At 54.8% G+C, this 20,230-nt stretch overlaps 2 protein-coding genes across 6 annotated transcripts; both read right to left on the reverse strand.

Annotated features, from left to right (window-relative positions):
* Positions 1-6,587: 6,587 nt before the first annotated feature.
* FOXS1 (forkhead box S1) lies at positions 6,588-10,494 on the reverse strand. The gene is made up of 2 exons (XM_010960887.3): positions 10,301-10,494; positions 6,588-7,954 (listed from the first exon to the last, which is right to left on the reverse strand). The coding sequence occupies exons 1-2, from the start codon at positions 10,348-10,350 to the stop codon at positions 6,826-6,828; spliced, it is 1,179 nt and encodes a 392-aa protein (XP_010959189.2). The 5' UTR covers positions 10,351-10,494; the 3' UTR covers positions 6,588-6,825.
* On the reverse strand, positions 10,408-19,931 carry LOC105073638 (interferon regulatory factor 4). 5 transcript variants are annotated; one of them, XR_012500590.1, is made up of 8 exons: positions 19,202-19,931; positions 14,145-14,382; positions 13,734-13,831; positions 12,801-12,933; positions 12,616-12,681; positions 11,496-11,867; positions 10,774-10,872; positions 10,408-10,547 (listed from the first exon to the last, which is right to left on the reverse strand). XR_012500590.1 is itself a non-coding variant. In XM_074347100.1 (8 exons), exons 1-8 carry the CDS (start codon positions 19,430-19,432, stop codon positions 10,437-10,439), a joined length of 1,347 nt encoding a protein of 448 aa, XP_074203201.1. In that variant the 5' UTR covers positions 19,433-19,820; the 3' UTR covers positions 10,408-10,436. The 5 variants fall into 5 exon arrangements, 4 of the variants coding, with proteins under 4 accessions (XP_074203201.1, XP_074203200.1, XP_074203203.1 ...); XM_074347100.1 differs by having other exon boundaries at positions 10,774-10,892; positions 12,801-12,912; positions 19,202-19,820; XM_074347099.1 differs by having other exon boundaries at positions 10,774-10,892; positions 19,202-19,808.
* Between the last annotated feature and the right edge of the window lie 299 nt (positions 19,932-20,230).

A 20,230-nucleotide genomic window follows, 5' to 3' on the forward strand; every position in this document is an offset into this window, starting at 1 on the left:
CCTTGCTTCTTGGTGTGCCCTGCCACCACGGTGCCTGTGTTGTGGGCTCCCCCTGCACGGTGCCCATCCCGATGCTGACATTAACTTCCTTGCAAGGTGCTCTGTGTTAGGGGGCCAGGGCCACAAGCTTCTCCTGCTCAGCGTCCTGGGCCCCCCTTGTGGGCTCAGAAGGGTTAACACCCTCAATAGGAGAGTTCCTCCCCACGGGTCCCAGCCCAGAGAGCGTTCCTCCAAGACTATTTCCTGCCGCTGGGCCTTGGCCAGGCCCACAGTGACCACCCCCATGGGTCTGAGGCCGCATCTGGTTTGGATTACACCAGGGCTGGTGACGCTGCCTTTTCCTGTTGGCGTCCAGTGGCCTTGAATTCCACCGGCCACCTTGGACCCAACAGGGCAGTTGTGGGAAAAGATTCAGCCAGTGACAGGGCTGCCCCGAGGGTGTGAAGCAGCCAGGGCTGTCCTGAAGGATGTGCCCACCTGGACCCAACTCCTGCTCGCACAGCTAGCTACACACCTGTTCTTCCTTCACTCTAATGGGTGTTATTTACTGAGCACCAGGCCCTGTACCATGTGGTTCCCAGGGATACATGTGTTTCATCCCCACCCTGTTAGTGGGGTATTTTCATTATCAGCATTTCACAGGTAGAGAAACTGAGGCCCAGGGAGTTTACAGGTAAGTCCATGGGTTCCAAGCCAGTAAGTAGTGGAGTCAGGATGCAAAGCCGGCAGCCTGACCTCAGACACATCCAATCACTTCACAGCTATGTGTTGAGTCCCTTTTCTGGGCCTGGCCCTTGAGTCTGGAGAGGAATTAGTCATGGTCCCGGCCTTCAGGGAGTTCTCAGCCTTTGGAGCCCCAGAGATGGGAGGATCATAGTAAAGCTGGAAGGGCGTGGAAGAAGACACTAGCTCCAATTCTCTCCTCTCCAGTGGGAGTGATGGCCAAGCTGAGAGCAAGTAAGGAGCAGGTCTTTTCCAGTTGGAGCAAGAGGGTGTGTTCCAGGCAGCGCCAAAGCCTTGGAGCTGAGAACAAGGTTGTCAGTGGGGCTTTAGCATATGATGGAGCAGGAAATAAGTCTGGAGAAGTTGGCAGGACCCTCAAATGCCAGGCTGAACTGGGGCCATAGGGAGCCATGGAAGGGTTTGGAATGAAGGAGAGACATGGTCAGATCTGTGGTTTAAAAGGATCCCTGCTGCCAGCGATGTTGGTGAGTGGGAGGGGGAGACTGGAGGCAGGGAGGCCAGGTGGAAGTTGGTCTGCTAGAGGGGCTGTGAGGACTGTGGGGACCAGAGGAGCGAGCTGTAGAGATCACACACCTCCAGGCTGATGACTGAGAGACTGGGTGCAGGTCAGGCAGAATAGGGTTCATGTCTACTTAGTTGCCCTCTCTGAGCCTCAGTTTCCTGTCTTTAAAATGGGATAATAATACCTGCCTCCCAGGGTCAAGGCAACAGTGACATGAGATGTGCAGGTGGAGCACCTGGCCCGGGCTGCTGAGCTTCTGTTTGGTCCACAACAAGTTTTCTAGCCCTTACTTATTGCCCTGGGTGCTGGGCACAAAGCAGCCAATAGACCAAAATTCCTGGACTCCTGGAGCTTCATTCTGCTGGGGGATGGGCGGCAGTAATACATTTAGATGGTGTTGGTGGGGCGGATGGGGGATGTGATGGTCAGGGAGACTTCTCTGGGGACATTTGAACATAGACTGAAGGGTGAGAGGGAGTAAGCCCTGTGGGTATTTGTGGAAGACCATTCCAAGCAGAAGGATGAGCAGGTGCAACGGCTGTTTGAAGTGAGGGAGCGGAGGGCCGAAGCCAGATCACACAGGCCTCTAAGGACTTGGCCTTTGGCTCTGCATGTGCCAGGGAGCCCCAAGGGGGTTCTCTGAGATTTAATCCATGGCAAATGGATTTATCCAGTTGTCCACTCAGCAAACTTTTATTGAGGGCCTGCTACATGCCGGCCTGCGGGCTAGGGGAGGGGATGAAGTGAGTAAGGCAGAATCCAGCCCCTGCCCCCACCACCAGGCTCGTGTCCTAAGGCAGAGACACAAGAACAAGTGCATACACACAGAAATGCATCATTCCACATGGCGACACGTGCTGGGTGCAGAAAACAAACGGTGCAGAGGTGGAGAAAAACCTAGGGGCATTCTATCAGACCAGGGGTTGAGGGGAGGCTTCTCTGAGGAAGTGATATTTAACTCGGGCTCTGGAGCTGAGAAATCAGCTAGTGGGGAGTGAGCATTCTAGGTGAAGGGAACAGCACGTGCAAAGGCCTCCAGGTGGAGACACTCACCACGGAGTCAGATTGCCTTAACTCAGGGCCAGAGGGTCAGACTCTTGTTTGTCTCCCAGAAGAGATCAGGGCACCCTGAGGACTGTGGTCTGGAGGAGGCAGCCCTGGCCTTTCCAGGGGCCACAGGCAGGCTTCTGACCGACTGTGGGACGAAATAGGTCTCTGGGTTTTTTTTAGCCTGGAACCACTTCCTTCAGCCCCACCAGCTGCCTCCCTGAGTCACCACCTAGTTACCCGCCGAGTGGGAACGGGGATTAGGCACCCCGGGACCTGGACTGGCAGGGACAGAGGTTTTGCCACGTGCAACAAAAAGGGCAGAGAGGACTGGACTGAGGGTACAAGGCCCGCCAGCCGGGCTGTTTTAGGTTTTAATAGTTGACATAGGTTATTATATTAGTTTCAGGTGTCCAATTTCATTCTTGTTGACTGAATCGTACACGTGGTATGCAAGATGAGGTTTCCTGCATGCCAGTTCTGGGTGTGGAAATCCTTACCCCATTTTACAGATGAAGAAACCAGTACTCAGAGAGGTGAATCTACTTGCTCAAGCTCACACAGCAAGGAAGTGAAGATGCCAGGTATTGAAGCCAAAGTATGCCGTGTATAATGGTCTTCCCTCCCCCTGCATCCTCCCAGCACCGCTGCAGCTGGACTTCCCCCTGGGAGTAAATCAGGTTGAGGAGACAAGCCCCTGGGGCCCAAATATTTATTTATTTAATTTAAACACTTACATTGCAGTTTCCATGTGCCAGACCCTGTTCTAAGTACTTTACAAGTATTAATTTACGTCATCCTCACAACCACCCTGTGGATGTCAGGACTGTTAGTGTCCATATTTTATAGATGAGGGAAGCAACAGAGAGGGGGAGCAACTTGCTCAAAGTCACACAGGTAGGAAGTGACAGCTGGGATCTCAGCCTAGTCAGTTGGGGTCCAGATCCCCTGCTCTTAGCTGCTGTACCTACTGCCTCTGGCAGCCTGGCCTTTTCGGGGTGATGGGAGCCTGGGTAGGGAGGGGATGCTTTGGCTGACGCCTGGATTCCTGGGTTTGTATACTCCCAGGAGGCCGACCTGCCAGGCTGGTTGGCAGAAACTCCCTCGTCTTCCTCATCACTGTGGTGGCCTCAGAGTGCCCGCCCTCCGAGGGAGAGGGTCTCCCCACCCTGGCCCAGGCGCTGTCTGGGGTGTGGGAAGGAGTTTGGCATGCTGGGCAGCGGAATGCCATAAACCAGGGAAGGAAGCGGGTGGGTGGGAGAGGCTCGGGGAGATAAGATGTGGAGGGTGGAGGAGCCAGCTGAGGAAGGCCCAGCCCTATGGGTGGGAGTAGCCTCCCTGGAGGCAGAGAGAGCAGACACCAAAGGACCAGCAGGTGAAGAACTTCCTGACAGCCCTTCCAAGCTGCCAGACTGGGGTGGGAAGGGCCGGCTCTGAAGGCAGCGGGCTCCCCTTTCCTGGAAGCCCACGTGATATGCACCGCTTGGTGTGGAGGGGATTCAGAAATTGGGCAGGAGACGCCCTTTCAAGTCTGATATTCCAAGAATCTGAGCTGCTGTGATTAAAAACTCTGGAATATTCTGAAATACTACAGATTCTACCATTTTAGATTTTGATTTAGCTTAATGCTACAAGGCCACTCGACATCCTTTTTGGCTCTAACCTGCTGAGGAGGAGAAGTGGGGGCTGGGATCCCCTCCTGGAGACAGACAAGCCTCCAGTGAGGAGAGTCAGATGGGATGGCCCCTGTCCCCTATGAGCTATATAGTTGAGGCAGCAGAGGGAGACCTGCTCCTGCCTTGCTGTGTGACCTTGGGCATGTCACTTACCTTCTCTGGCCTTGGTCTCCCCATCTGTGCCGAGGTGCTCTCCTGGGTCAGCCCAGCTTAGGCATTCTGAATCTCTGCTAAGCACTGTCTACCCCATCAGGTGGGGGTGGCCAGGCAGGAGCCAGAGGGTGTCTGTTGGTCATGGAAAGAATGCGAGGGCAAAAGGCCCAGTGGGTGGGGGCCCCGGGCTGGGCAGCAAGCGGAGGGCAACATGAGATCATGGTGTCTGGGCCTCCTGGTCCAGCATCTCTGGGGATGGGATCCCTTCCAGGCTATCCCACAGGTCAGACCTTCCCTGGGATCTGTATTCAAAGAGTCAGGCTGCCCATTCCCCTCACCGCTCCCCCCTCCCCAAACTTCCCACAGGGCAAAGGGAGTGAAATCAGGAAGATGGGGACTGGTCCAGGCTCACACAGCAAGTCCAAGGCAGGCTATGAGCCCAGGGTTCAGCTTAGGGACTGTGGCTGAGGGCCTGTCTTCACTTCTTGACTCTTTTATGGGACCAGAGAGAGCGTGGAGAGCTGAGTCTGTGCTGCTGGGTGTGGCTGACTCTTCCTCACTCGCCCCCATGGCAAAGGGTGGGCAGGGGGGCTCAGCTTTCTTTTCCCCAGACCCCACCCCAGTTAGATGCTAAACCTCCTCAGGGGGTGGGTGGGGCAGGATGCAGAGGCTTGGGCTCCCCACACTGGGCCAGCCTCCCCATCCTCCCACTAACTCAGGACACAGGCTGGGAAGGGACTAGGGTCACCAGGTCTCCACAGGAATGCACCGCAGGGAACAGTGCCCGGCAGAGGCCTCTTTCCCTGACCCAGCTGAGAACCCCCGCCCCTCTCAGTCCGTTTGTCCCTGTCTCTGTAACTGTTTGTCTCCGCTCATCTCTCTCCCTCTCCCTCTCTCCCTCCCTCCCTCCCTCCCTCCCTCTCTCTCTCTCTCTCTCTCTCTCTCTCTCTCTCTCTCTCTCACACACACACACACACACACACACACACGACTCCCTCCCCTCCCCTTTCAGCTGTGAGGCAGCCCAAATGCCACAGGACACACCCCTTCTCCTTCTCCCCACTGCTCCACAGGTTCTGGGTTCCAGGCTGGGGTCCGGCACGCACAGTGGGGAGGGTCTCCACAGCTGGCCAGGCGTTTTTCCAACCCTTCCGGCCGCAGCAAGCCCCCACCCTGCAGGTTCCCCCCTCCATCCCGGCTCTGGAGTCTGTGGGAACCAGACAGTTGGGGCTGTCCAGCCGGGCTCGCTTCCTCCCAGGCCCCAGGGGACCTGCTGGGGGAGGAGGGAGCCACAGAGACTGAAGCCAGCGTGGCTGCCTGCTGGAGGGGGGCCTCTAGAGGAGACTGGGCTGCTTGCTCCACAAAGGGTCTCCAGGTCCCCTGAGTGTCACCAGTTGGGACGTAAGACCCTCCAGGCTACTACACCAAAGACCAGAGATGGGGTTCCCCTAGTATTCCTGGCCACTCTCTTCTCTCCCTATACGCATGATCCAGATGAGGGGACTGAGGTTCCAGAAGAAAGCCATCTGCCTCAGCAAGTCTAGTGTTGGAGGTGTAGGGACAGTGAGGTTTTGGGTCCCTAAGTCTGTTTCTCTGATGGGAGCCATGAATATATCCATTTCTCCTGCTTCCACCCAAGAGGGCAGCTGGAGAAGGCCACGGTCAGGGCTCAGGCACTTCTGATCTGTACCCCGCACAGCCACCCCTGCCCCACACAAGAGAAGTGCTTTCTTAGAGTCTCTAGGAGACCTGAGCCTCAGGTCATATGCAAAGTCCAGACAAGGGCAGTGATGTCCGCCCTTTGAGTCTTGGGTTCCCTGGCTGTGCAAGGGGTAAGGGATGCCTTTTTAGCCCTGGCATGCCAGGACTCCAAAAAAGCCCTCCTCCTTCTGGAGGCCCCCCACCAGCTCTGTGCCACCCTGCATCTGCACTCAAACTGCAGGTCAGGGGCTGGGGGGCAGAGCCACACAGACCTGGTTTTAATTTCTTCTCTGCCACTTATTGGCCATTTGGAGCCAGAGCTAGGGAGCCCAATGTCTTTGGGCATCAGTTTCCACCCCTGTAAAATGGGGATAACATTCTATAGCACATAGGATTCACTGAGAGGATAAATACAAGCCTGAGACAGAATAAATGGCACAAATGGTCACAGTTATTGTGACTGTTCACAATGGGGGCTTCTGAGTCACAGAGTTTCGGGCTGGAGACTCAGCTCTTCAGCCCAGCCCATCCTCACCCCTGCCTGGTGAGATTGCATTCCTCCTCTCTCTCTCCCGTCCCCTGCTCCCCCGTTCCTCTGCCTTCCTGGGAAACTCCCTGAGAAAGTCCCCAGCAGGAGAAAGCCTCATGTAGGATATTTCCATCCGGGGTCCCCCGCCTCTGCCACACGACCCCACAACTCCACTCACCCTTCACAGAACCAGGTGTTCCAGCCCTCAGCCCCCAACCATCCAGCAAACTGACCCTCATCATCACACTGGCTTTATTGGCCCTGAGAGCCACAGAGTAAATCCCAAGGGGGCCCTGCTTCCCCGCACCCCCAAGTCTGTCCAGAGGTCCTGGGGGCTGGCCGAGTGTTCACTCGCATCTTGGCTTCCTCGCCAGGCCTTCTCCTTTGAGCGCTCCCCAGATCCTAGAGTCAGGCTCAGCCTGGAGGGTGGAGTTGGGAGGGGCTCCGCAGGGACTGCCTGAGGCCGGCTGGCTTCACTCAAAGAAGAACATTCCTGGCGTCCGGTATAGACAGGGGGTCAGCCCCAGTGGATAGCTAGAGCCTCCCTGGACAGGGAAGCTGCCTGCAACCCAGGGTTCTTTGGGGTCAGCTGGCAGGGGCAGTGGGGCTCGGAGGGAGGCTGGAGGGGTGGGTGGGGCAGGGGAGGGGGCTGCTGAGGACAAGAGGTGCTCAAGGCCTGGGTCAGTCCCCACGCAGAAATTCAGTGCCTGCAGCCGGCACTGGTAGCTGCTCCCGATGGCCGCCTCAGAGGTCAAGATGGGCGCAGGGGTCTTGCTGAACCCCTCAGCCTCAGAGAAGCTGGCAGGAAAGCCAAATGCTGGGCACGGGGAAGACGAGGTGGCCATGGGGAGCTCCCCTGGGCCTGCAGGCTTGGGCATGGGCATCTCCTTGGGCTCTGCAGGTGGCCGAGGCCTGGCATCAGGGGTTGCTGAGCACATGCTGGATGGCAAGGCCCCCCCTGGACCCCCAAAGCTTAGGCCCTTGGGCTCCGGCAGCTCCGGCGGGAATGTGCACTGCCTGCCGGTTGTGGCGTCGGGGGCTCCTGGGTCCTGGCTGGTGGCTCTGAGGGGTCCGCGGCGTGCCTTGGCAGGGCCCTTGGCGCCCTCGGTGCCTGCCCGCCGGGTGAAGCGCCGGCGTCGGCGCAGGAAGCTGCCGTGCTCGAACATGTCGTGGCAGTCGGGGTCCAGCGTCCAGTAGCTGCCCTTGCCTGGCTTGCGATCATCGCGGGGCACCTTGACAAAGCACTCGTTGAGTGACAGGTTGTGACGGATGCTGTTCTGCCAGCCGGGCCGGTTGTGGCGGTAGAAAGCAAAGCGGCCCATGATGTAGCGATAGATACCGCTGAGCGTGGCCCGCTGCCCCGGCGAGCTCTGGATGGCCATGGCAATCAGGGCGATGTAGCTGTAGGGTGGCTTGGTCGGCTCGGCTGTTGGGGCTAGGGGCCCGGCTGGGGGCTGCTGCTGCATGCTGACCGACTGGGTTGACTGGGCTGGCCAGGCTGGCGGCTGCCGGAACCGCAGGGGCCAGGCACGGTGTCCAGGGCCGGTGTCCGGTACAGCCTGCCCAGGCTGGTTAAAAGGGCCACTGGCCCAGCCTCCCAGCCTGGAAAGGCAAAAAGGGGTGGGCCCGCCAGGCTGCCCTCCCTTCCTCCCCGGCCCCCCTCCCTCAGGGCCCAAGAGGGGCGGGCAGGAGAGGCCAGGACTGGGAAGCTGTGAGCAGCTGCCAGGGGTGAGGAGATGGGAAGGAAGGGACTGAGACCCTCAGCCTATATGTGCTGGGTGGTGGTGGCCAAGGAGGGACAGGATGTGAAATTGAGCGAGACAGAGACAGAAACAAAAAGAGACAGAGGCAGAGATGGGCAGAGACAGTGAAAAAGTCAAGGGGACAGAAACAAAGAGAGGTAGGGACATAATAAGGGGGAGACAGGAACACACAGAGAAGACAGAGGCAGAGACAGAAAAAAGAGAGACACACAGAGAGCCAGCCCCACACATACACACTGTCCAGAAAAAAGTTAGAATCACTGAATAAGAAAAAGAAAGAAATCTACAGAGACAGAAAGAGGGAGATAGACACACAGACACACAGACACATTCACGCACTTGTGGGAGAGGAGAGAAGAATCTGTGCCTGAGCTAGAGAACTGGGAGTCCCTGAGAGAAAAGCCTCAGGGGCTTCTTGAATTCCCACCCCTAATTCTCCTTTTCTCCTCTCCTCCTCCCAGGCCCATAGTCTACTTTCTCCTCCCTGCAGTGTAGAGCCCTGGAGGTCACAATATTCCCTGGCCTCCGAGCACTGGGGTCTAGGCTGGTTGGAGCCCCTAGGATGGTGATGAGGGCCAGCCCAACCCCGTTTGCTGAGCCCTGGCGCCCTCTAGTGACTAGCATGGGGAGGACAGACATCTGGACAGAGATACCCACCCTCCCAAGAGGCTCTCAACCAAATTCCAGGCTGAGCCTCAGTTTCCTATCTTTAAAATGGAGCTGATGACTCTGCAGCTGTCCAGGCCATGGTGGGGAGTCAACAGGCTCCCTTACACAGAATCCAATGCCCTTTGAGAGCCTAGCACAGAGTAGGGGTTTGGGCATGGCTGATGACTGTCTCCCTGAGCTGAGGCTCCCCAATAGCTTCAGCCTTGGGCTAAGGGTATAGCGAAGCCCAGAACAGACAGTCAAGCCTTCTGAAGGACAGGGCAGCCTCTTCATGCTCTCCCACCCACATGTCACCAGGTCAGCAGGCACCTACTGTGTGCCCCTCTCCATGCCAGGCAAGCTTCCCTGCTGCTTTCAACATTTACTTCTCAGACCAACTGTGATCAGAGGCCTTGAGAGCTTCTTTTGAATAGCTGAGGAATCTGAGGCTCAGGGAAGTTAAATGACTTGCAAGCTAGTGAGTGAGAAAGCTGTGATTTCAACTCAGGATTCTGTAACTCCTTAACACTGCTTCTTCTGAGAGGGGCAGGGGTAGAGGACAGGCAGTTTCTGGGCCCCCACTGGAGAAAAGGCTGTGAACCCCAAGAGTGCAAGGACTATGATGTTTTGCTCTATCCCTAGTGTCCAGCATCTGCCTGAAACAGAGTAGATGCTCAAGAAATATTTGTTGAATGAATTTAACAGTGATTGGATTGACTTCTGTCCTTTGTTGAATCATACAGTTTCCCTCATAAAATGTATCACTAAAAGAGATTTATTATGTTGCCATCTGTAAGACGATTCTTATAAAATCAGAAATCAGAAAAGGTAAAAGGTCTGATATCTGGGGTAGAAAATAGTGATTTCACTGACAAGGTAGGGTCATAGCCTTCATGGTTGAGGGGTTCCCTCCTGATTCCCAAACACTCCTTACAATTTACAGTTTGCAAAGACTGGTGGGGCTTGGGGAGGGGCTGGACTCTTGGCTCCCACTTTGGCTTCTGCCATAGGCTTGTGTTTGGGGGCCTGCCTCAGTTTCTCCAAAGACAGTATCCACTGGTGGTGGTGGTTGTAGTTAACATCCAAAGTCAAGGGTTCAGGCCAAGTGCTCTGTTTTGGGAAGATCCTCCTCTCACTACTCCCCACTCATCCACAAAGAAGAGAGACTAGTGGCTGGTGGGAAACTCTGAGCCCCTCAGAGGCCAGGCAATTATGTTACTGGTTGGTCTCAGTCTAAAGCACGCTGAGGATCTAACTGTTGGTAAACCTAGCTTGAAGCAAACCTTATAACGGATCAATAGCGGGTAAGGTATGCTATAGGTAAACCGCTATAGGCATGTCAAGCTCTCAACAAAAAGCTTAAGTCTTGTTTCTGCCCTAATTGCTGCTTCTAGAACCTCAAGGTCAAGTTTGGTTCTCAAGCCTGAGGTCCCAGGCCCAGCTGCTCCGTTGTCTGCCTAGGCGCCAAGTTTCTGGGCTCCATCTCCGCAGCTAAGTAGTTGAAGGGCCGTGATTGGCTTCCGCTGTCCCCACCTACCTGGGCGATGGGCGGGGCGAGACTGCAAGTTCCCTGCTCAGTTGGGGCATGGCTGAGGTGAGGTCTGCACCCTTTGGGGGCTGACTTTAGAGGGTACGGCAGGAAGAAGCAGCCGCTTAGGGTTGACTCAGCTGTATCAGCAGGTGAGTGACGCTGTCGGGGATGCGGGCCTGGGGACCCGCCACTGAGGCAACTGGCCGTGGCGCTTCGAATGTAGGAGGAGCTCGCGGGCGAAGACTGGCTCCACCTGCGGAGGTGGGGGTGGGGCAGTGAGCCACCCTCTCCTTTACCCGCCCCCTCTGTTCCGGTGGGAAGTGACAGACCCTCCCCACATGCATTTTACACGCAGGGTCTTACAGATCAGAGGGTCGTACGGCAGGTCAGGGGCGGAGCTGGGACTGGAGGGAGAAGCAAGGGGCCATTTAGAGGGAACTGGAGTGTGTGGCTCTCTGCTGGAGTGGGAGGTGACTCACGTGGGCCATGATGAGCCGCTCTTCGGGCTGGTCCGGGGGCCCCGGGTATTCCTCGCCAAAGCACAGCCGGATCTGGTACTCAGGCTCTGGGCGACCATCCTGCAGGTGGGCGCGCAGTTCTACGAGCCAAGATGGGGCGTCCCACCTGGTGCCTACCTTGTGCTCACATCCTATGCCCATGTCCTGTGAACCCACATCCTGTAAGCCCACATCCCCATTGTGTGACTGTGTCCTACACCCACATTCACGTCCCTGTGCCTGTCTCATGTCCCACATCTGCTCCCACTTCTGGCCCTCATACTCCATGCCTCAAGCCCCTATGCTCACTACCACGCCTTTATGCCCATCCCATGCCCACTGCCATTCACCTATGCCTATCTTGTGCCCAGTGCCTCTGATGCCCATGCTATGCTTAAGGCCCTATTACAACACACGTGCCCAAGTCCTATGCTTATGCTCCACACCCCATACCCCAAGCCTGCCCCGTGCCTACACCTCCCATACCCCGAAGTCCATATCTGTACCCAGCCCTCCTGATGCCCATATTCACTCCCACTCCCAGTGCTTCTGTGTCATGTCCTTTGTTCTCATGCCCACCTCATGCCCAGCATCCTCAAGCCCATCACTCTGTGGCCACTATCCTCTGTCCGCGTCCCTTTGCCCACCCCTGTGCCCGGCCACTCTTCCCGGCGCCGCCAGCCACCCCGCAGTCGCGCTCTTACCCGCGAGGAAGCGGCGCGTGTCGAGCAGCTGGCAGGTGTGCTCGCGTTCCAGTTTGTTGGGCCGCGCTCGGTGCGGGGCGAGCGGGCCGCGCCAGTACACGCGGCCCTGGCACAGGCGCTTGGCGAAGACGCCCTCGGGCGCCACCCACAGCAGCACGCCGCGCTCCAGGTGGGGCAGCAGGCGCTGCAGCACTCGGGCTTCGGGCGGCGGCTCCGGGAAGCGAACCTGCGCGACGCGCGGCGGCGGCCCCAGCAGGCGCTCGGCGGCCGCGGCGGCTGCGCGCGGGCTCAGGCGGCAGCCCTCAGCCGTGCGCGCCGTGGCTTCACGCACCAGCTCCGCGCCGTAGAAGAGCCGCACGTGCAGCCAGCAATCTGCGGGAAGGGGAGGGGGAGCGCGCCTGGCGTTGGTGGCGCCTGCTCCCCTCCCCCACGACGGGGCCGGGCACCCACCTAGGGAATTTGTGGCGCTCCCTTCGGAGAAGCGATACTACTACTACTACTAGTAGTGGTGGTGGTGATGGTAGTAAACAACAGCAACTTCCAGTATAAACGGACTGGTAGTTGAGCTTCAAAAGCATAGGGTCTGGGGCCATCGGTACAATGGGGGCATGACACATGACACTGAGGCTCCAACTTTTGGGACTGTAGGAGCTTCTTCCCAGCAAATATTTTAATACTGATAGAAATTAAAAAAAAAAAGTAACAATGGCAACAGCAACAACAAACAGCAGCCTCCCAGATAAAGAGCCAGCAAAATGCTCAATGGTTAGGGCTGTGGCTCTGCAGCCAGGCTTCTGGGGTCTAATCTCTCACTGCCACTTAGGAGCTGTGACCTGCTGATAACTTACTCAGGATTATTAACTGCGTAATCTTGGGCAGGGTTCTTAACCTCTGTGTCTGGTTTCTGCAACTCTAAAATGGGGATAATGGCAGTATATCTCACAGGGCTATGTGCAAAACTTAGAAGGATGCCTGGCATAAGCTAAGCCCTCAACAAAGGTTAGCTGGTGTTGTTATCTGGAGTTTGGGCAGGGTGGGAGACAGAGGCTATCTGGCCCCAACCCTGGGCCCTCCCCAGTTCTGCATGGTGGTCAGAGGAGAGGGCCTTCAGATTCCTTACCAGGGTTGCTGAAGTCGTCAGAGGGTAAGGGGTCCCAAGGGTGTGCAGGTTCCTGGGCCTGGTACCCTGGGGAAGGAAGGGAAGCAGTAAGACATCACCTCACCCTGGGTCCCTCGACCCCTAGATCAAGGTCCCAGAAGAGACCGGGGAGGAGGCAGGGGTGGGTGAGGAGACCCAGTCCTTACTGTGGTCAGCCAAGGGGCCTGAGAGCAGGGCAGCTGGCGGCAGGGAGCCCTGCTGGGCCAGCCTGGGGGGCCGCTTCTCGTTCTTATCCTCTGTTGCTAATCTGGAGCCATCCTGAGCATCAGGAGAAAGGGTCTGTGAGGGTGGGAGAGGATACCTGTGGGCCATGGGAGTTCCCAGACAGTCTGCACTGGGGCAGAGGGAGGTCTGGGCAGACTGAAGGCCAGCTGGGGTTGATAGGGACTTGAAGGTTTCAGAGCTCAAGATCTTTTCCCCCGTGAAGGCACAGAGAGAGTTGTGGGGGGTGATGGCGTCAGAGATGAAGCTCATTGTGATAGGGAGCAAAGCACTAGGAGTGAACGAGGAGACAGAGGTGTTAGAGAGGTGGGGACAGAGTGATGGCGGGGGTAGTAGGGACAGTGGGATGAACTAGGCTGATGGGGGGATGGGAACAGAGCAATGAACCATGAGTGAATGGGGATAGGTGATGGAGTGGAGATAGTGGAGTGATACAGACAGTGATGGAGATAGAGGTGATGGCGTGATAGCAATGGTGAGAGAGCTAGAGGTGATGAAGGTGAAGGGGATACAGTGAGGGGACTGGATCTGAGTGGGTGAGTGGGGACAGAGTGATGGACCCAGGGATGACAGGGGAGAGAGGGTGAATTGTGAGAAAATAGGATTGATGCAGACAGAGCGATAGAGATGAAGATGATAGAGGTGATGAGATAGAAATGATGGAGGCAAGGAGATTAGAATGAAGGAGCTGAAAATGATGGCAGAGGTAGCGTAGCGGTAGGAGGTAGAGCTGATAGAGGGACAAGGCTGGGCAGGAGCTGACGGAGGGATGAGATGAGGGTGCTGGAGATCATAGGGGGCGGTTTGGGTGCAAGGTGGCTGGGCTGGCAAGGCTGCAGGGGCTGGAAGACACTGACCTGGTTTGTCCTGCAGGCCGGCTCTGTCACTTCTCCAGGGGGCTTTTGCTGGCTCTGGAGAATGTCTTCCTCTTTATGGGAAGCACAAGCCCTGGTAACTGGGTGGGATAAGAAATAGCTGCTTGTTTCCTGGGCCCCAGGGGGAACCCCGTCAATCTTGTCTGAGATAATGACCCCAGGCAAGAGTACCCTAGCTCACTACATGATCTCAGGCAAGGCTTCCCTCTCTGGGCCTCAGTTTCCTCCTTTTTGAATAGGGAGATAAACTGGGTGGTTTAAGGGTCCTTCTTTGTTTCCAGCCCATGGGTTTAAGCCCAATAAAGCCCACCATTTCCCATTTTAGAGATGGGCAAAGTGAGGTCCTTATTGCCCAGAGAGCCTCAGCTACTACCTCCAGGGGAAGGATAGTACCTGGGCCATTGGCACCACTGGACATGAGCCGGTAGACCTTGTAGGGGTTGGAGATGTCCAGCTGGCTGCGCTCACGCACCTCACAGAAGTCGGCACTCTTGTTGAGGGCACAGCGGAGCCGCGTCTTCCAGGTGGAGGGGTCCTCCTTGTCAATGCCCTCCAGGTGCTTGCCCTTGTATATGGCCCAGGCCTGGGAGTGAGCAGGGGCATTTGGGGAGGAAGAGCCTGGGAGAGGGGGCTGATGCCATGCAAAGGGATGAGGGCTGCCTTGCCTCCTACCCCTCTCCCTCCCTCTGCCCCTCTGCCCCTCTGCCCCCCACCCCTCCACCTCTCTATCCTTCCTTCTCTTCCTTCCTCCCTTCAGCCAACACATATTCCTTGAGCTCCTGCTATGGACCAGGCCTAAGGTAGGGACTGAATGGGGAACCAGACCGACATGGTCCCTGCTTTCAAGGAGCTCAAGTCTAATGGGAGAGGACACTGCAAACAGTTAATAGGACATAATTCTGTTTCAAATTATGGGTTGTGATAAATAAAAAATAAATAGGACGAGGGACTATAGAATGATGGCAGGGATTTGCTCCCTGGAGAGCCATAAAACGAAATCCCTAACTACTGCTACATACAAAGTGGACTCCAGTTGCTTAAAAAAAAACAAAAGTAAGAGGTAAAACCGTAAACGTAATAGAAGATAATGTAGGAGAAAACCTAGGGGGCAGAGAATGCTTCTTAAACAAAACTTCAAAGGCATGAACCATAAGGCAGGAAAAACTGCAATGGCTGAAACCAGCAAGGGGCTAAGATCTAGAACATACAGGAACTTCTGCAAATCCACAAGAAACAGGGAGCATCCCCTAAAGAAAAAATTCTTATCAAAGGACAAGAATGGGTAGTTTAGAGGAAACCAGGAGCTGTTGAGCATAGGAGGAGGTGCGGAAACTCATTAATGCCAGAGAAATAAAAATATGAGACATCACCTGGAAGCTTACAAATTTTAGCCAGTTGGATAAACCAGTTGGGATGTGGACACTGTTGGTGGGTACGGGTGGAATGGGTGCAGAGCTTCTGGATGGTAATCTGGCATGCCTCGTCCAAATAAGTATAAGCATCCCTTGGGAGCAGAGATTCCAGTAACAAAGGAATTCTCACAGAGGCTTAGGAAGGGACCGGGGCAAGAAGATGTTATTTGTGGTCTGGAAAGCAAACTGTGTCCGTCCCTGGGAAAGTAGATAGGGGTGTGCATGTAATAGATGCCCAATATAGAGTCTATGCAATATCTAGAAGCATCCAGGAGCAACAACTTAGATGGACAGGGAAGAAGAGTAGATTTGCAGAGCGTGACCCTGAGTGAAATAAAAGTAAGACACAGAATGAGTCTATCACACAATATGATGCTTATAGGGTAAAAATACGCACAAAACAGCAATGGCCCACTTTGCAAGAAAACATACAAACCAAAGGTATTCATTAAGTACATTAGAATAACTGTTGTGGTAGCAGGACTAAATACATAAATAAGAAATATGAGGGGCTGCTTTACAGAGGGTGATCAGAAAAGGCCTCTTGGAGGAAGTGGCATTTGGGCTGAAGTCTGATTGAAAAGAAGGATGGAGTCCAACAAAGAGCTGGGAGAAGGCTGTTCTGGGTAGAAGGAACAGCAAGTGCAAAGGTCCTGAGGTGGGATAGGTTCAAGGAAGTCCAGTGTGCCTGGAGCAGAGTAGTCAAAGGGGAGGACAATTGGAGATGTATTGCTCGCATTGATCACATTCAGGGCTGGCGGGGATTTAACTGATAAATCACATTCAGTTATTGCCCTCAGAGATCCCAGGACACTGAACAGAAAAGCCACAGATCCTATATTGGTGCCACTTAAGTGGTGAGACCTTTAAGGCTTGATTTTGTTGTCTGTAAACTGTGCTGATAATACTTAACCTCACATGGTTGTGGTGGGTGTAAGGTGAGTGGTGTTTTGTGCTTAGCATGGTACCTGGCATACAGTCAGTGCTCATTTATTGCAGTACTTATTCACTGTATTAAGGATGCTCTAACTCAAAGGTAACCTGGACTCAAGGCACAGGGTGCTGTCACCTCGATGAGAGAGGGATCTTTGGAGACACTGCTATGTCCCCAAGCACTTAGAGTGGCACTTGGCACACAGGAGATGCTCAATAAATATTTGTGGAATAAATCAAACTGGCTCTCGAAGGATGAGTAGGAAGTTGCCAGGTGGAGTGATGTTCTTGACAGGGGAACAGCTTGAGCAAAGGCATGGAAGAGCATGGTGCATTCAGGAGACAGTGAGCAGCCTGGTGTGGCTGGAGCTGGTGTGTGTGTGAGGGTACATGTATAGTTGATTCTTGTTATTCATGGTAGTTGTGTTCTATAAAATTGACACAAACACTGAGTTAGCGAACCCTGAACCATTGCTCTTAGGGGACATACAAGGCTAGGTTCCTGCGAGGCTCTGGTCACACCATTTTTATCAGCTGATCAATACACATCCTTGTATGTGTGTTTCTGTTTAAGGACACCTTATTTAATGTAAACTGTTGATTCATTAACAGTGAACTGATGGCCAGCAGCACTATAACTCACATCTGAAAGAAACTTCTCTGACATGCGGATTTTCTCTGAAAGGCACATCACAGCCTTCTTGTGTTTAGAACAGTGGACAGCACTACAGCACTGTATAGGCTTGGGGGCCACTTTAAACAGTGGAATCACCAACAAAAAGCACAAAAATATTAAAAACAAGGCACTAAAGAGGCTGCAAAAGGACATCCATTTACAGTAGAAGAGCTGAAACTAGAGTTGTCGCCTTGTTCAATCTCAGGTCAGAATGTGTACGTTGATGACTCATCTTTTTTGCCATTCTGCACATGACTGTGAATGGCTGCAAAAGTGCCTTGAGTATTGATTTGGAGATTATAAATAATTTTAGCGAGTAAGCAAATTTGCAAATGTGGAATCTGTGAATAATGAGGATTAACTGAATATGGTGGAGGAAGGAGAAGAGGAATTAAGGAAGAAGAGACAGGTTGAAGCTGGATCATGAATGTCCTGGAAGGCCAGGGCGTCACACGTATGTGTCAGTGGTGGGTTGAGGGATGAATCAAAGCATCCCCAAAGAGAGACAAGGAGGACCAGCCCCCAGAATCTCCCACTTCTGAACTTAAAGGACAGGCCAGGTAACCACCTCTTCAATACTTTTTGAGCTCCTTCTGTGGGCCGGGCTCTGTGCTCAGGGTCACCACCCCCAGGGAGCTGGAGGAGAAAGACTCATACAAAGCACTCATAATTCATAGGAAAAGTTGTTCCAATGGAGAAAGCAGAAGGAATTAGGGATGACTTGGGGAGAAGCACTAAGTTAGAGCTTCATAAATGCATTGAACAAGTGAATGCATCAGGGAAGGCTGTCTTGAGAAGTTTAAGCTGAGCATGATGGAAGTTGACCAGTGAAGGTGGAGGAGAGAGGGTGTTCCGGGCAGGGTGAATGGACGGTACAAAAGTCTCATGGTGAGAGAGACACGAAGCATTTAGAAACTGAAAGAACTGTCTGGTCAGTTCTATAGTTGGGGAGGGAGTCGAGAGAGATGGCGAGAGGCCAGGGAAGAGCAGTTCATGTAGGGCTTTGAGGTCATGGTAACGTGTTGGGACTTTCTCACAAGAGCAATGGGAAGCCATGGAAGGATTTGGAGTAGGGGAGTGCCAAGGCAGGATTTACATTTAGAAAGAACCCTCCGGAGGTCTGAGGGGAGAGCTGAGGGATAGGGGAAGCAGGAAACTCATTGTTCTGGTAAGAGATGGTGGGAATGGGTCCAGGTGGATGGACAGAAGAGGAAAAGCCTAGCAGGCCTCGGTAATGGATTAGAATAAGATTGGAAGAGAAGGGAGTAGCTAAGGTTCAGGTGCCTGGCTCTAGGGTCTGGGTGGCAGTCACTGCCATCTCCCATTTTGGGAAACGCAGCCGTGTGTAGAGGGGAGCCAACGAGTGTGGTATGGAGGAGGTGCTGAATTTGAGAGGTCTGGGGTCACTAGACTTAGACTAGCAGGCCTGAGGTTTGGAGAGAAGGGTCGGAACTATTGGGCTCCATGCTGAGGCTGTGGAAGGAGAGAGTGAAATATGAGGGAGGAGGTCCAGGAGTGATTGCATAGAGCCCCAAAAGAGGAGGAGAGGGGATGGAGGCTGAGAAGTAGGGACCAGGAAGGTAGGAGGAAAACAGGTCAGGGTTGGAGTGGGTGGGGAGACAGAGATTCTGGGAACCAGGTGAGAGCGTTTCAAGGAGGAGGGAGGGTCCACTAGACAGACTCACCCAGGGGTCGGAGAAGATGACAGTGATGGCATCCTTGGACTTGGCAATTAGAGGCATTAGCAGGAGGGAGAGAAACCAGACTGTTGGGGGGTGGGGGTGAGGAGGAGCAACTAGGGGGCTATGAGTGAGGGAGTTGATGACCAGAAGACCTTTTCTAGGTGCTTCACCCTGGGAAGAGAGAGGGGAGGCCAGAGTAGTGGAGCTGGAGGCAGCCACGGTGTTTGGGATGGTGGCGGTGGCCTGGTATGCAGTTGGTTGCTTATTGCTCTTGGGAGACATTCCTGAGTTTAAATCTTGTTGGGAAAGAGCCAGTCTGGAGAAAGTTAATGGTGATTGGGGTATTCCTGGAGGAAGTCCCTGAGAAGGGCTGGTGTTGGGAAGCACAGACAATGTCCCCAAGCCTCGAGAGGTTGGCAGTTTCGAGCTGAGAAGTGGAGGGAATTCCCAGCGGTGGCGGTGGCTGGGTCTAATTTCCCCAGAGAGAAGGGAGGAGTAGTTCCCTGTGGGGTGGGGATGGTGCAGGTCATGCAGTCCTGGCTGATCTGTTTTAAGAGGGTCTGGGAGGGTCTCCCTTAAGGAGAATTCTACCCTCGACCTAGAGACGACTGAGGTTAAGAGCTGAGCGAGGGGCTGAGGTGACAGGGCGTCGGTCGTCTGTCGGTCGGTCGGTCGGAGCGCTGCGACCGTGCGCAAGCAGAGCCCTTTGGGACCCGGGCCGGCGACCCTCGGCCCCCGCCCCCTTACCCTGAAGAGCGCCGCGTCCTTCTGCGCCCGGTAGCCCTGCTTGGCTGCGTGCTTCCAGGGGATGCGGAAGAGGGTCTTGCCCGCGTCCTCCCAGCGCAGCCCGGCGTAGCGCCCGCTCTCAATCTGCGCCACCAGCCAGTCGCGGAGGCGCAGGGGACCCCCGGCCCCCGCCATGGGCCGCCTGCTGTCGGGGACCTTCCCTTCGTCCCTCCGCCAGGGGTCGCAGGCCATCGGGGACGCGGTGGGGTGGGGGTGGAGGAAACAGGTCTGGGCCACCCGGCGACCGGACCCCAGGGCGACAGGGGATCGCGGGGCCACCTGGATGGCGCGCGGAGGTGGCGAAAGCGAAAGTCTGGACTGACAGTTTCGCTTTCTTTTCCGCTCCTTATCCCCGGGGGCCCTTTCCTTTCGCCCCTCCCCATGTCAAATGGCCTGGAGGGCGTGGGGCCTTGCGTAGGAAGCAGCACTGTGGGACGCCAAGAACCACTGGCGGGTAAGGGGTTGGGTAGCCCGGGTTCTGCCTGTCCCTGGAGGGGAGTCCCTGTGGGCAGGCAGAGGCGCCATTTGCCCCACCCCTGCACCTGTTTTCTGCTCTTCCTAGCCGACTGGAAACTTAGTCTCTTTCCAAGTCCTGGACTACAGAGGTTGGAAAGGCATAGTCCTTCTCAAACAAGCTACCAGCAGAACTGGGAGGCAGAGACTGATTTAAAACGCACACTCCTGTAAAATGATTATAAATCAATAAAAAGTTAAAAAAACAAACAAACAAACAAAACGCACACTCCTAGCCTCCATGCCAGACCTGCAGAATCAGATTTTCTGGGCAAGAAGCCAAGGTACAAGCATTTCAGCAAGTTTTCCCATGGAATTCTGATCCAGGTGGTCCACGAGTCACACTTGGAGAAATATTTCCTTAAATGTAGGGAGTCCCCTTTTCCTGACCATTCACCACAGTACTGGGCCTGGCTAAAGCCTTTCCTGCAGCCTCCATTGGTTCTCACAACAGCCTGTGAGATGAGTATGATTATC

This window comes from Camelus bactrianus, chromosome 19 (assembly GCF_048773025.1).
Source record: "Camelus bactrianus isolate YW-2024 breed Bactrian camel chromosome 19, ASM4877302v1, whole genome shotgun sequence".
NCBI classification, from domain to species: domain Eukaryota; kingdom Metazoa; phylum Chordata; class Mammalia; order Artiodactyla; family Camelidae; genus Camelus; species Camelus bactrianus.

Excerpts from the sequence above, each read along its gene's own strand:
- FOXS1 (XM_010960887.3), bottom strand. The coding sequence starts at position 10,350 with ATGCCCCAACTGAGCAGGGAACTTGCAGTCTCGCCCCGCCCATCGCCC. Across the intron at positions 7,955-10,300 it reads TCGCCCCGCCCATCGCCCAG|GCTGGGAGGCTGGGCCAGTG; the intron begins GTAGGTGGGGAC and ends TTGCCTTTCCAG.
- LOC105073638 (XM_074347099.1), bottom strand. The coding sequence starts at position 19,432 with ATGGCCTGCGACCCCTGGCGGAGGGACGAAGGGAAGGTCCCCGACAGC. Across the intron at positions 12,682-12,800 it reads AGGCCCCTTGGCTGACCACA|GGTACCAGGCCCAGGAACCT; the intron begins GTAAGGACTGGG and ends TTCCTTCCCCAG. Across the intron at positions 11,868-12,615 it reads TGACGACTTCAGCAACCCTG|ATTGCTGGCTGCACGTGCGG; the intron begins GTAAGGAATCTG and ends CCCTTCCCGCAG.